General features: G+C 48.3%; 7 protein-coding genes across 7 annotated transcripts; 3 read left to right on the top strand and 4 right to left on the bottom strand.

The window, feature by feature from the left end:
• Positions 1-375: 375 nt before the first annotated feature.
• On the bottom strand, positions 376-975 carry N7469_009091 (Alpha subunit of the F1 sector of mitochondrial F1F0 ATP synthase; the record flags this gene model as incomplete). The annotated part of the gene is made up of 1 exon (XM_056648009.1): positions 376-975. One exon carries the CDS (start codon positions 973-975, stop codon positions 376-378), a length of 600 nt encoding a protein of 199 aa, XP_056497774.1.
• Positions 976-1033: 58 nt separating this feature from the next.
• On the bottom strand, positions 1034-2596 carry N7469_009090 (ATP synthase subunit alpha; the record flags this gene model as incomplete). Its single annotated transcript, XM_056648008.1, has 5 exons — positions 1034-1627; positions 1741-1861; positions 1944-2000; positions 2155-2324; positions 2528-2596. The coding sequence occupies 5 exons, from the start codon at positions 2594-2596 to the stop codon at positions 1034-1036; spliced, it is 1011 nt and encodes a 336-aa protein (XP_056497773.1).
• Positions 2597-3482: 886 nt separating this feature from the next.
• N7469_009089 (2-hydroxy-palmitic acid dioxygenase MPO1) lies at positions 3483-4250 on the bottom strand (the record flags this gene model as incomplete). Its single annotated transcript, XM_056648007.1, has 4 exons — positions 3483-3944; positions 4004-4063; positions 4145-4168; positions 4218-4250. The coding sequence occupies 4 exons, from the start codon at positions 4248-4250 to the stop codon at positions 3483-3485; spliced, it is 579 nt and encodes a 192-aa protein (XP_056497772.1).
• A 715-nt stretch (positions 4251-4965) lies between these two features.
• On the top strand, positions 4966-5447 carry N7469_009088 (uncharacterized protein; the record flags this gene model as incomplete). Its single annotated transcript, XM_056648006.1, has 2 exons — positions 4966-5053; positions 5218-5447. 2 exons carry the CDS (start codon positions 4966-4968, stop codon positions 5445-5447), a joined length of 318 nt encoding a protein of 105 aa, XP_056497771.1.
• Positions 5448-5694: 247 nt separating this feature from the next.
• N7469_009087 (DNA-directed RNA polymerase II subunit RPB7) lies at positions 5695-6429 on the top strand (the record flags this gene model as incomplete). Its single annotated transcript, XM_056648005.1, has 4 exons — positions 5695-5943; positions 6019-6099; positions 6175-6344; positions 6420-6429. The coding sequence occupies 4 exons, from the start codon at positions 5695-5697 to the stop codon at positions 6427-6429; spliced, it is 510 nt and encodes a 169-aa protein (XP_056497770.1).
• Positions 6430-7553: 1124 nt separating this feature from the next.
• On the top strand, positions 7554-9347 carry N7469_009086 (uncharacterized protein; the record flags this gene model as incomplete). The annotated part of the gene is given in 3 exon segments (XM_056648004.1): positions 7554-7865; positions 7987-8307; positions 8319-9347. The coding sequence occupies 3 exon segments, from the start codon at positions 7554-7556 to the stop codon at positions 9345-9347; spliced, it is 1662 nt and encodes a 553-aa protein (XP_056497769.1).
• Positions 9348-10501: 1154 nt separating this feature from the next.
• Positions 10502-13805, bottom strand: N7469_009085 (putative RNA interference and gene silencing protein (Qde2); the record flags this gene model as incomplete). The annotated part of the gene is made up of 4 exons (XM_056648003.1): positions 10502-11959; positions 12019-12266; positions 12323-13473; positions 13555-13805. Coding segments are annotated over 4 exons (3108 nt in total), but the record flags the coding sequence as incomplete, so codon positions are not given.
• Between the last annotated feature and the right edge of the window lie 952 nt (positions 13806-14757).

Raw genomic sequence — 14757 nt, 5'->3', positions numbered from 1 at the left:
CTCGCGCCCCCCGATGCGCGGAAAAAATCTAAACGTACAGGATATAATCACATTTTGGCAGCTCATTGAATCCGGGCCCCCATTCAACAGAATTGCATAGTAGCCAATTTGCCTCGGGGAAGATATTTGATAAGATAGTCGTCCCCATCCCCGGACCAGTAGACGCATTACCATCGCTAGTCGATCGCTACATCCAGGGACAAGAGGACAATCAAATTAAGAAATAATTTCACCGGGAGGCGCTGGCACTTTGCAATTAGGAACAGAAAAACGAAACAATGGGCTCAAAATTGTACAAGCTATCTTGTCTATACACATAGAGTCAGGAAAACTGAACGACCAACCAGGGATCACTCACGGCGTTTTCTAGCTCACCTATGCGTTGAAGGACTTGTTGAAGGCACCGATGACCTCCTTCAGCTTAGCCTCAAGCTCCTTGGAGACCTGGCCCTCCTTCTCGATGGTCTGCTGGATCTCGGGGTGGGAGCTCTTCAGGTGAGCGAGGATGTCAGACTCCCACTGGAGGATCTTGGCGACGGGGATCTGGTCAAGGAAACCGTTGACACCAGCGAAGATCAGGGGAACCATGTCAGAGACGGCCATGGGGGAGTACTGCTTCTGCTTGAGCAGCTCGGTCAGACGCTCACCACGGGCAAGGGTCTGCTTGGTGGAGGCATCCAGATCGGAACCGAACTGGGCGAAGGCAGCGACCTCACGGTACTGAGCAAGGAAAAGCTTCAGGGAACCGGCGACCTGCTTCATGGCCTTGACCTGGGCAGCGGAACCGACACGGGAGACGGACAGACCGACGTTAATGGCGGGACGGATACCCTTGTAGAACAGCTCAGACTCCAGGAAAATCTGACCGTCAGTGATGGAAATGACGTTGGTGGGAATGTAGGCAGAGACATCACCACCCTGGGTCTCAATGATGGGCAGGGCAGTAAGGGAACCAGCACCGTGGGTCTTGTTCATCTTGGCGGCACGCTCAAGCAGACGGGAGTGCAGGTAGAAAACGTCACCGGGGTAGGCCTCACGACCGGGGGGGACGACGCAGAAGCAGGGACATCTGACGGTAGGCAACGGCCTGCTTGGACAGATCGTCGTAAATGATAACGGCGTGGCGGCCGTTGTCACGGAACCACTCACCCATAGCGCAACCAGTGAAGGGAGCAATGTACTGCAGGGGGGCGGCCTCGGAGGCGGTGGCAGCAACGACGACGGAGTACTTCATGGCGTCGTTCTCCTCAAGGGTCTTGACGAGCTGAGCGACGGTGGAACGCTTCTGACCGACGGCAACGTAGATACAGTACAGCTTGTTGGCCTCGTCGCCAGAGTTGTTCCAGCGCTTCTGGTTCAGCATGGTGTCAAGGGCGACAGCGGTCTTACCGGTCTGACGGTCACCAATGATCAACTCACGCTGACCACGGCCGATGGGGACCATGGAGTCGACACACTTCATACCAGTCTGCACGGGCTGGTTGACGGACTGACGGGGCAGGATACCGGGGGCCTTGAGCTGAGCACGGCGCTTCTCAGAGGCGTTGATGGGACCCTTGCCGTCAATGGGGTTACCAAGAGCGTCGACGACACGGCCGAGCAGCTCAGGACCAGCGGGGACATCGACCTGCGAAGGGGGGATAACGTTAGCATGGGTGGGATGGTTCAATGATGCAAAGGAGACAGGAGAGTGGTCAACCCGATCGGTCCGATCCGGGTTTCCCAGGGGCTGGAACTTACAATCTCGCCGGTACGCTTGACGGTCTCACCCTCCTTGACGAGACGGTCGGAACCGAACAGGACAACACCGACCTGACCGGCCTCCAAGTTCATGCACATACCCTTGACACCGGAAGCGAACCTAAAGAGTAATTAGTTAGCCGGTTGGGGGGGGGGAGTCGAGAATGCCAAGACTTTTCTCGGGGGGAGGAGATGCAACGTACTCAACCAGCTCCTCAGCCTGGACATTGGTCATACCGTGAACACGGGCGATACCATCACTATTTCGATAATTAGTTTTTCATTCGGTAGTTGTAGAAAATATTCGTGGCGAGGCAGGCGTGGGGGCGCATTGAATGAAGTGATGGCCGTGGACCGAATTTTTCACGACCCTTCCTTTACCCGCCTCCCCAGAATGGGAAGTGTTTGACGTACCCGACCGACAGAACACGACCAGTCTCAGCGAGACCAGCCTCCTCCTGAACACCACGAATGCGCTGCTCCAGGATGGAGGAGACCTCGGTAGGCTGAGCCTTGGCCTCAGAAGCGTAGGAACGGACCTGCTTAGAGGCACCGGCGAGGGGGCCGGGGACAGCCGCGCGGACCTATAACAAAGGGAAAAACTTGTTAATGACGAGCTCCAGGACGCACACATAGGTTGAACCATTCTGAATATATGGGCGAAGGGATTGTAGATGATCGAAGAAGCAATCGAGCTCGCATTCGAGATGGGAAAAGTCGGGGGGATGTCGATGGGAACTGGGGGAGGAGGTGTGGTAAGAGAATGGCTTAAAAGGACAGAACTCACAGCGACACGACCAGGGGCCGAGACGGCCGCAACGGAGCGGCTGGATTGCCGCAGAGCGTTTCTGAACATTATGAAATGGGGGGGTTCAGAGGATTGGGGGGGGGAGGGAGAATTCTCTGAAGGAGATGGTTAATTGAAAGGAGGAGATCGGAGAGAGGAGAGAGAAGGTTGTGGACGGGAGGAGCTTTGCGTCTTTGGGGGGGGGAGAGCCAGGATTCTCAGGACTTGCGCTAGTCCAATCCGGGCGTGGCCTCTCCGAGGTGGCCCTAGTCTCCACTCACACTACATTACTTACATTACAGATTGATATATTTATTCTTATTTTATCTATATATTATTTATGGTTTACTCTGAATATGATTTATTTATTAATATATACATTTATGTTATATACACTAACAAGTGTGAATGCAGTGTTGCTGAGGCTTCTCCGAGCGGGTCGCGACTTCCCGTTTTTTTCTCTTCGGGTCTCCGGAATCCCTTCGTCAGGTGATGCGCTTACTTAATGCGTTCGTCACGGCAACCAAACACTTTCGGGTTCAGTACGGAGTATACATACATATATGAGCCAATTTACATATATGTATGTACACTGTTCTTAATGTTTATATGCAAGGTGCATGTTTCTTAGTTTCACCTATACATACATACAATACAATCATGAATTCCATCACAGCTCATCCTAAGCTATCCGACCTAAGAAGACTTTACCCGAGCGGAAATCATCAAGACCCGAAATCGGAACAGGACAATCAAATCAATCAGGTATAAACATGGGAACAACGGAGCAAAAACGCTAAGACGATCACTTCGAGACTGCCACGGGCTACTTATAGTTTGTCCCTTCTAGCTAATACACCACCATCATCATCATAACCATCCCCATCACAACAACAGTTCACTCTCACGCTCACGCTCACTCTTCCGCAGGTCAACAGGTTAACAGCTTCCCCAGCTATTGACCCTTCCCCTTCTTCGCCTCTTTCTCTAGACGAAACTTCTGAATCTCCTTCTCCACATTACTCTCCATCCGCTGCTTCAATTCAGGCCGATACCCAAAGAAAAACAAAATCTCCATCCACACAAACAGCGGCGCAAGGAGGAACGCTTGTACCAGGTTATCCAGTAAAGCCGGAGCTCGTCCCTCAAACTTGCCATGTCCAACAAATTGCGCCAGCCAGGAAAAAATATGAATTCCACCCGCCCAGTAGTTAACAATCATACCGTGTGTTCCGAGAAGGTAATTGCCCGCAGCCGCGGATCCGATCACCAAAGGAGCAACTAAACCACCCGCGACCGGTTCGAGGAGAACGTAGAAAATCGCGTAGATGAAGGCTCCGATTGTACCGGCGTTGGCGGGGAGGTATTGGAAGCTTAGGATATCGGGTGGAGTGAATAGCGTTGGACAGTTACATGCCTAAAACGGAAGTGGTCAGCTTTACCTTTGTCTAGGTTCATATTGATTTGTGTACTCACCAGAACGATGCCGGTGAATAGTAAAATCGGGACACAAGTGATGTGAATCGCGATATTGACCTGGAACTCTTTATCAGTGGGATGTTTTTTTTTTCAAATAGGTACGCTTGGTCTGGTTTGAGGGGAATGTTGGGCGCATACGGGATTATTGTGGTAAGCTCCATACTGTTATTGATGTCAGTTTGGGATCTCGGGTTGAGACGAGAAAACTCACGAAGAGCAACTGTTTCTCAAGATTCAGCGCCATCTTGAGAAAGGGGTAGAGGCGAGCTCAAGCAGGAAGCTAGTAGCCAACAGCTGCTGAGGTTGGTTGGGGAAGAAAGACGGCTACATCATCATTTTAATGGAGACGCTAAGTGGTGCAACCGTCCCTGCACATCCGGGCATGTGCTTGGGCCGAGGGTGAGACGTGGTTTCGGTACGGTAAGAAGTGGTTCCGGTGCTGGCATTTGTGGTAATTTACGGTATATCTTTGTATTGCAGTAACAATATCTACAGATGTGCACATACAGCTTGATCAAGTTGAATATAGAGGGATTAGATGTTTGAGCTTTAGACTTTCGGTCTATCTTACTTTACCTTTCAAAGAATGAAGCAGCATTGAGCGACTTTGATATTTAGAATTTATCATAATTCCAATAAGTTAGTGGCCTCAAGGTTATGTACATAGACTACTCTCCTACTTACTACTATTTTCTTTACAATTGATCTTTCGGCAATACGAATAGTGAATATCATCCTTCAACGGACTCTTCGCCATATTATGTCTATATTTCAGCTTGAGTTTAACTAGATAAGAGCATGGTGTGGTTGGGCAACTACATTGTACCTATAATGCGCAAGTCCTGGAGTGTGCTGGTACCTACCAGCACACACCAGGACTTGCATATTATGCAATTGAGTTCACATCTATAAGGTATATTCTGCGTCCTTGGATAGTGTACTGCCTAGTACACTACTCAATGGATAATTTCAAGTCTAGTGATGGACTTCTAAGGTTCATCACTCAAGAGGAAGTTCCTTTACATGCTGTTTACAAAGGATGCTTTGGTATCTAGTTGCAGAGACAGTACGTATATATTTCTCTAGTTTTCATGTGAGCGAGCAGCACCAATCATACCACCAATGCTTTCAATACTCGAAACACCATCTACCATCTACTACATAACTAGGAATTTCATAAATCTAATCCCTCAATCTTTTCAAAAAATTAGCGAAATTACTCGGAAAGCACATCAATGTTGTATTAACCTCCTACGGCACGGCCATGTCACATGACCTTCAGCCCGGAATGAACGACAATCTCAAAGAAGCTCCAGCACGCATTCGCAGCATCGGTGCATCTGCCTTTTCCCGCCAGGCAGAAACCGTATCTGCCCACGAGTATCTCCAACTCTCTACGCTCATTCATTGCGCAAATTTCAATTCTGCGCTTTGCCCCTAGGTTCAAGGTCTCAACCTCGATAACCCCAATCACTAATTAACGACCATCCCACCTTTCTCTCAACGTGGAAGCACACCTCAACCCACCTCACCCCCAGAACTCGAGCTATATCTGCAATATTTGGAGATACATTAGTCTACGCCGGTCGATTCACACGGCATCTCCCGGAGCCTAACAGCTTCGTGCTTGGCAGAGTTGCCTCGCCTACCTTTACGAAGACTTAGACCGATCGCGAGAAACCGCCACGATGTTTTTCCTGAAAGAAGAGACCAAGGTGATTTCCTTGCATCCGTCCTTCTTCGGACCGAATATGCGGGAATACCTCATTACTCGACTGAATGAGGAGGAAGAAGGTCGGTGTACGGGTGACCACTTTGTGATTTGCGTAATGGACATGGTGGATATTGGCGAGGGAAGAGTGATTCCCTCTAGCGGAAACGCAGAATACACCATCAAGTATCGTGCGATTATTTGGAAGCCATTCCGTGGTGAAACGGTATGTGGAGATATAAATGAATACTGGGACATTCGTTCGCGCTGGATTACATTTTAATCTGATACCTGGGTCTAGGTTGATGCTATCGTCACATCTGTCAAACCAACTGGTATTTTTACGTTGGCCGGTCCCTTGTCTGTCTTCATTGCACGAAAGGTACGTCCAAACGCACATTGTAGCTCTGCGAGGAAGGTCAATTCAGAGGCGATGCGATGCTGACCGATTCTTCAGAATATCCCTGGAGATATCAAATGGGAACCAAATACCGTACCTCCGCAGTATACCGACCATGCCGATCAGGTCATTGAAAAGGGTACTAGCTTGCGCCTGAAGATTCTCGGTGTCAAGCCCGATGTGGCAGCGATCAATGCCATCGGCACGATCAAGGAAGATTACCTTGGGTGAGTACTGCAATGACTGCAATAGCCATATTGAGATACTCTCGCTAACACAGTATTTTTTTTTATCTATTTTAGACCCCTATAACGAGACACGAGCCGCATTCACATAACCCCCCTCGCACGGCGTACATCATACCTTCCAATACACCCCAATCTCGCTTCATTTTCACTCAATGCTCAATTTACCTGTGATGCAGCCTAAGTCAGAATGTAAAGGCTTTGCAGGCACTATCTTCGTCGGTAACCGCTGTCCAAATCATGGCATGCAATGTAATATAACAAAGGAAGGGCGGCACAGCCATACAAAAATACAATAATCTACCAATCGTGATTTTCATCATATCAGCTTGTCTATGACTGGCCGTGATCTTCGCTGCTATTTAGAGAAAATATAAGAAACTGATCAATCAATGATACCTAACTACTACTATACTGGATCGTACCAGTATATCCCAGTATATCCCATTTCTTACAGTATTCTTATCTAGCTTACTCTTAGGAGGTAAACTATACCAATGATGATGTACTCTCCTGCATGTGATATTTCCATTCAAGGGGTAATCTCAGAACCAGACTTGTAGCGTACACCTCCATGCTACTCCCTGATTCTATGTTATATTCATTTTATTCCAGGACTTCCACTGGATCTGATTCCCATCGTCCGGAGAGAGCAAAGATCGACGGGAATTTGCGCGTGGCAGATTGGAGCAATGCGATCGATACACATGGAATTCCCCTGTCAATTGAATTCCAAGAATTAAATTCGTACATAATATGTACATATTCATAACCCTTCATCATACATCATACATAGCTACATACAGTATATACTTTTCAAGAATTCCACATTTGTCTGATAGATGAATGAGTTGCCCCGAGAGACGCGGGTTCTTAGGGCTATTTCTGGGGCTTGGACCAACTGGTGAAACACTGGCGTGTTTTTAGAGCCCCTGCGTATTTTGAGTGGATGAACTATGAAGTCTAGAGTTGAATGTAGTCCTCCATACTATTATACATACAGTACTCTCCATAGTATTAATGAATACAGTGTTACTTATGTAGTACGTGATAGGCCCGCCCGCGCGTTCTTTTTGTTTTCCCCTGAGAAACTTTGGAACCTTCGATTTCTTCCCTCCACCACTTCCCCCTCCCTTTCCTTCATAACTCTCGTTCCTCTTTACTCCAGATAATCCGTGTTGCTTTTAAATCATGACTTATCTGAAAGACTCATACCAGAAGTTCAGGGCAAATCCCCGCAATGCCCCTATCGCCTCCAATGTATCCCTCATCTACGTCCCCTCAACCACGCGTTTCGATGGTGCAGATGCAGTCGCTGCGCATACTTCACGTCAATCAGCCGAAGTCAAGAAGAAGACAGAGTCCATCATCAGTGCCATTGAAAGTTCCGACTCACTCTGTCTGGATATCGAGACAACTCTAGAGTTCCTCGAAGGTGGCGGGGCCTATTTACCCTCGTTCGATGACAACTTTCTGGCAGATCGCGTCGTGACTATCCCCACGGTATATTAAAATAATTTCCCCGAAATCTTGCATGGCCCACAAAAACTCCCCGTCCCCTAAAAAAGCAATTGGAGTCGTCGAAGTCAAGCTAATGCGTGGTCTTTTTGCGCCCCCAATCTAGCTCCACATCGTCCACTTTAATGCCGAACAACAGATCCAGCAGGTGCGCATCTACTGGGATCAAGGTTCCCTGCTAAAGGAACTGGAAGTGATCGGTGCTCGTGGTCGGAATTGGCCCATTCGTGAAGCTAAAGAGCAAGTTCGTCTACTCAAGTCTGCTGAATCTGCAAAGACTGCCGCACCCTCATTGGAACCCTCGAAGAGTGACCTGCCTCCACGCCCTGCTTCCCCCGGCAAGCGACACATTAGAGACCCATACGCCGCGGCATCGTTGACCGATTTACTTTCTCCGAATAAGGATGGCACGGAAGATGATGAACCTGTTACTCGGAGACCGTCTTCCCCGGAAAGCGACATACCAGAGATCCGTATGCTCAGGGATCCTTGACTGAGCTCTTGTCCCCCAGCAAACCAGACACTAGCACAATTGTGCGTCCCTACGCAGCATCTAGTGCTCAGCCAGTACGACGGGATTTGAGCGAGATCTTCGTTGCAGATGATGAGGATGCCCCTCCTACACCCTCTAAGCCTGAGAAGGTTGTTGCTCCCAAGGCCGGTTCCAAGTACCAGGGCAACCGCATCTTTGGAGGAGATGAGGATGAATCAGTTGAAGATCGCGCTTTCTACAAGTCCGATCCTCGCAAGTACGAACACTTCGAACTGGGAGCCGACGACAGTGCCGAACAAGAGGCGAAGAAAGAATCCAAGCCGAGCAAGTCACGTAACCAATCCCAATGGGACTTTGGTGATTTCTCTACCCCAGAAAAGAGCACCGAACCAGCTGCCAAGGCACGTGGCTTTGGATACAGCGATGAGGACCCGGATCCAAACTCGCCTCCACGACGAGAACCCGTGGTCAAGGCTCGTCCTGACCAGAGTGCTCACTTTGAGATCACCGACGATGTGAACGACGCTGAAAATGGCCGAATCATCAGTTCCTTCGGGAACCGGAGTCAACGTCTGTATGAGAACCGCCTCTTCGACGAGGACGGCGAGACCAACAAGCCAGACGAAAAGCCCGAGGCCCTCGGCGTGACAGGCAATACCGCAAACCGCAACAAGACCTTCGAATCCCACTGGGAAATGAAAGATGATTCGCCTGCACCTAGTCGAACCGATAGCGAGAACCCGAAACCCCTGGCCGCAGACCGTAACAAGGCTGTTAAGGCTCTGGAGGCTCACTGGGACATGTCTGATTCTCCTCAACCTACAAGAACCGCGACTTCGCTATACAACCCTAAGACTCATAATCAGCCTAGCTGGCTCATTGAGGATGAACCATCGCCTGCTCGACCTGCTACTTCACTCCGTAACCCTCGCAGTCATAACCAGCCTAGCTGGAGCATGGAAGATGCGGAGTAAGTGGAGTCAGAGGAACGAGCAGAGTAGTAGAGCGAGTATACGATTGTACAACTGTTCTTGCTCTCGCTCATTGTGGTCGAAAGTGTAAACGTCTAGCAACTGAACGATTTCTTCCACTGACTGTCTACGACCCTTGCCACGGCCTAACCTGATCAACGAGCAATGTATACCGATACCCACCATACCAAATCCGGGGATGTACAGTACTGTGCACATCTTACTGAGGACTCTTCTTGCAGCATAAGATGGATCAGTAGTTCCGGTCGAATGCTGATCTGTCTTATTCTTTCGTCAAGGGGTGTTTCTAGCTTCGTTATTACTTCAGTACTCCCCTTGGACTCATCACTTTGTTTCTCTTCTTTTCTTGACATGCTCGTTGCCTGTATGCTATTTACCAGTTTCGGGCCCTGTCATTACATTTCTTTCATTCTGTACAACAATCCCCATTATGAGCGGAGGTTTTATTGTTTAAAATCCAAATTCAAGTCCAATCAATGATACTTTATTTTAGTCTTATGTCCTGAACTTACTGCTAGTAGCAAGTACTCAGTTCAACATCTAGAAATTGGTCAAAATTCCCAAGGAAGAACATCACCCTCCCTTCAAAACCCAACAGCTTCATCAACATCAACATCAATAAAATCATCGACTCTTCCAAAATTCCTGCCTATTTCATAATCCCCTCCCCATCAACCCCCCAATACCCATCGCCCTGCCAGATCGAGTGATGAAGAAGTGTAGAGGTAGAAGTATGTATATGTTGAGTGTTCTGCCAGTTAGCTGAAATCAATTACTGATGAAGTTTTACCCTATGTATCTGTCTGAATATTCCAAAATTCTCCAATTTCCAATTTCATCAAATTAAAGACAATCATCAAGGAATGGCCAAATTATAAAACCAAATCGGTGCCAAAGTATGCTAAACCAAATAATATCCAATTCAACAAGAATGTTCATTTCTCATGATTTCCAAAGAAGTTGTTCTTTCTCTCTTCTCAGTTCAAAAGTTCCCTGCTATCACAAGAAACCAAGTCCGAATTTCAAGATCCAAGGAGATAATCCGAGGTAAATGGCCAAGACAAATCGTAGATCTTAGATCTTCCAAATAGTTATGGAAGGAAGTGCATCACCCAAGTCTTCACTATGTCATCCAACTAAATATAGAACATGGTATTCTTAATCCGTTCATGTGGCCGATAATTATTCGTAGAAGGAAGTGGTTCACTTGTCCCATTATTCTTAGAATCAGCCACACTCGCACTCGGACTAGGATCAAAGTAATCCTGCAAATAACATCTCGCCCGCGTACAGACAAGATCCGCATAATATGCAGGAGGACAGACTGAAACGGCTTTAGTCGCTCTACCAAATAGATAGCACATTTTATGCGTCAATTCTTGCAAGATATCTGCGGCACCGGGTCCATTCGCATTACTGGGATACTTTGGGTGGAAAATCTCGTCCCAAACTGTAAAGTAATGCGCTGGTCGAGCGGTGCCTTGAAGACAGGAGTGAGCTTGTTGGTACCAGTCCCATTGACGACCTTCGGAAATTCCCCTGTCAACGACGGTTCCCGGTTGGGGGTTACTTGATCGTTCTGCTTGGGCGGGATTGGTTGGGTAGAAGCGAGTATTGTGTCGCTTACCCACGATAATGATGGCAATTCGAGGGAAACCCTTAGCTGTCTGGGCTGCCGGGTATACGCTTTCACAGGCGTTCTTCAAGAGTGGGAGTTCTTTGTCTATGACGAGGTTGTATTGACCTTCACTGACACCATCACGGTAAACGACGATATTCTCGGGGAAAGCACCCTCGTTATGCGCGGCCCATAGACGAATTCGAGATTGAAGCAGGCGATCTAGGTCTCCCACCATTTCATCTCGTCGCTTTTGTACAACGATGTCTGCTGGCCATTGAGCGAGATCTTTATCCACTGATGCGACGATGCCTGCAACACTAGGGGCATTATCGGAGGAACCAGGTGATGGATGAGTGACATCAAGACCGACAAGCATGGTTTTACCATCGCCGAAAAGTCCCATATTCTGAAGGCTCTGGTTGGTACCTCCCAACTTCAAGTTGACTTTCAAGCCCACATTGGCACAATATTGATCCAGGCCCCTAGCCATTACCAATTTTCCTGCTTGAACATTGACATTTCTCACACCGTACATTACGTCACAGACCTGTTTGATGCTGTTATAGGTCCCAGTATCTGCGTTGGGCATGATACCCAGGATGAGGTCCAAATGACCATATTGATCCAGTAACTGCTTCACTGCAGCCGCGATATCGCATCCCTCGGGATACGGCTGCATCGAAATACCCATCTTGGGCGCCTCGACATTGATGCCAAGTTTCCTGAGGTGACCGGCAAAAGTTATTACATGGGTCATTGCATCCCTTTCCTTCCAGTTGAATCCTCTGCCTCCAATGAAGAGGAACGTCCAATTCTTCAGTGATCCGGGCTTGCAGAATTTAATATCTTGCATGTTCCAAGAGCCCCTGGCTGGCTCAATGGCTTTTTGACCCTGATAGAAGACGGTTGGTGCTGGTAGAACGCGACCCTTAACGGTGATGAGATTCGGGCTAATTCCAACGCCAAATGCTGCCTAGTAGGAAAAAGTTAATACAATGCGCTCTGTTCGCTTGGAAATAGAAGATAACCTACTAGAGTCTCATTGAGTGGGTCGATTCCTAAAATGCCCACGCCATTGGTGGTGATCGCCTCTGCGTTCTGAGCTGGGCTGCGGCCTCTAACTGCAAAGCCGAGCATATTATTTGTCTGCTCAGGCGACAGTCTGGAGTTCACTGTCTGGCCAATAGGGACTTCGCATGCTTCGACAGGTAAATAGTTAGGATCACTCCGGCTGCCGACATTCACCACGGGGAATTTCTCGTTGACTTTCATGTTGTATGCTAGTGGATTATCTGTCAATGAGATGATTCTTACCACTCAGGGTTGCGGAACTCACTTTGGGAAAAGTACTGTGCAACTGTTATGTATTTGCCTGCCGGGGCTGGGCCGGCTGGAGGTTTCTGGCCTTTCGCCTTCTTGCCTCCAGATTTCGGTGCTGACGGAGTTTGTCCTCTCAAGAAAAATTGTACCTCGTCAGGACCAGCACCATCGCGGGGAACTTTTGGCGGATTCTCTGACAATCTACCATCATCTCTCTTGGCGAGCCCGATGATCGTTTTGACCGGGGGAGCGCGAGCCTTTCCACGGCTTGATTTTCTCTTGATATGATTCGGCATGATTCGCATATGCTGTAAGAACCTGCCGAGAAGCAAATTCTTCTTGAAATCTTTGGCATAGTAATACTCTTTAGAGTTTGTGAAGTCCTGAATGACCTCGACCAGTGAGCCTGCCTTGTAGCAAGCTGCGTATTTGACCTGAACATTTAGAAGTACCCGAGCGGTGGCAGCACGCACACTGATAAAGAAACCACGAAGAACTTCGAGACCTCCTCCGAGGCTTTGAGAATCCAATACATTTTTGGCAGTACCGAAATGCTTATTCGCTCCGACAGAAACAACGTCGGATGAAGTCTTTGGGTGGTGGCCTATGATGATGTTCAAGGCAGTGACCAATTCCGCCTTGGTGGCCAGCAGCGCGCCTGCATTCGTAGAGGTAAGGTAGTTGATGAGATCCGCTGAGTCGAGCTTTCGAATACTTGCACATCGAACCTGATACACCCGGGGGTTCTCAGGATATTCCGCTTCACCCTCAGACTTGTATCTGACATCCAAGATCTGGTCTTCTTTCAAATTCAGATCCACCACGGAGACGATGACAGACCCGTAATCAGTCGCGATGTGACGTTTCTGAGCTTGAAAATGCTCATCAATAAAGCAGGAAATTATCTGGCGGGCTTTTTTCCCAGTCGGGGCCTCACGGCCTTTCTCAGCTGCCACCTCAACGTTGTATCTATGGAGGAGTTTCCCTTTAGCCAGACCCGTCAGCGACATATAATTGGCGTAGAGAGTGACCTCTTCGCCTTGAGTGCCGTATCCCGGGCGCAAGGGATATGCTTGTTCCGCCTTCTTAAAACCCACGAGGGATTTAGCCAGAGTATTTTCAGTTTTGACCACTTCGGGATCGGGGGCCGGGATGGATCGCTTAGCCCTACATTAATTTCACTGTTAGTAAATAGGTATTTTTGCAATTTCAAGTATCCACAGGATATATATATAAATATAGCCATACCGATAGACTGTAGGCGTTCTATCACCACCACCACGACCACGGCCACGATCACCACCACCACGACCCCGATCACCGCGACCTCGGTCACCACGGCCACGATAGTTGTCGTATCCCCCCACGGCCTTCGGCTGGACGGAATGGTATATTGATTTCGCCGCCACGGCCACGGCCACGTCCACCTCCACGAGGACCTCCACGACCACGATCTCCACGATCTCCGCGGTCCCCACGACCCCTGCCTCGGCCACGATTCTCAGACATGGTCCTAGTATAGAACCACTACTTCAAGAAACAGAAAGCGATTGAGGAAGACGCGGAGTCTAGAAATGGATGTGATAGTTTTACGGGCAATCAAGGGATATTTATCGAATGGATCATACTGTAGAAAGGACTTGAAGGTGGGGGATTGGGTATGGGGTGGCTGGATTCTTTGTTTGCGTTTGCGTTTGCGCTTGTCTTTTGTGGGCCCGGACAAGGATTGTGAGTAAGATGGTTGGTTGTTATATTTCTTTGTGCTATATTTCTTCTGTCAGATTGGGGACATGATGTGTTGGTCGATATTGGTCACTGCGTGACGGCAGTGAATTGGCGAAGACATCGTCTGTCGTACAGGGAGAATCGTTGCGGTGTGACAACAAAACGTGATGAGTAAGAGACTCCATACTGTATGTATGTACAGCATTGGGATAATCCACAGGAGATCAAGGACATGGTATGGTATGGTGCAGTACGTAAATATTTGTATGTCTCAGAATGATACCCGGCATTCTTTGAGTGTTCCAGCCAATAAATAGTGACTAGCAGCGGCCGACAGCCACTGCAGCATGTACGAGGTAAGTTGTTGGCGATGACTCACAGATACGAGAATCAATCCACGAATGCTGGTATTACCAAAGACGAATATACTTTACCATCCAAGGATCAGTTGTATATTTTGTAACCAGTAATGAGTTAATTAGTCCTTGACTAAAGTATACCAGAAGTATAGTTACAATTGTTGCTGACTGGTAGCTATATACTGATAAGATCACCTGATCTCTGGCGATAAGCTCGAAACGGAGATAACGGATTAATCAGCTGAAAGTGGAAAGTCTACATGAAACTCTCTCCTTGACGTCTCCTCTTGTCAAGTCTATCATCCCTCTTATTTCCAGGGTCCTTGAGAGCTTCCTCTGGTACTTCATTTTTGACATCTGATGGTGA

This window comes from Penicillium citrinum (genome assembly GCF_028827155.1).
Source record: "Penicillium citrinum strain IBT 23319 chromosome Unknown utg000008l:1.0-2707905.0:1.0-2709502.0, whole genome shotgun sequence".
Taxonomy (NCBI): domain Eukaryota; kingdom Fungi; phylum Ascomycota; class Eurotiomycetes; order Eurotiales; family Aspergillaceae; genus Penicillium; species Penicillium citrinum.
Note: the sequence above shows the minus strand (reverse complement) of the source record. Positions and strands in the feature narration are given on the sequence as shown.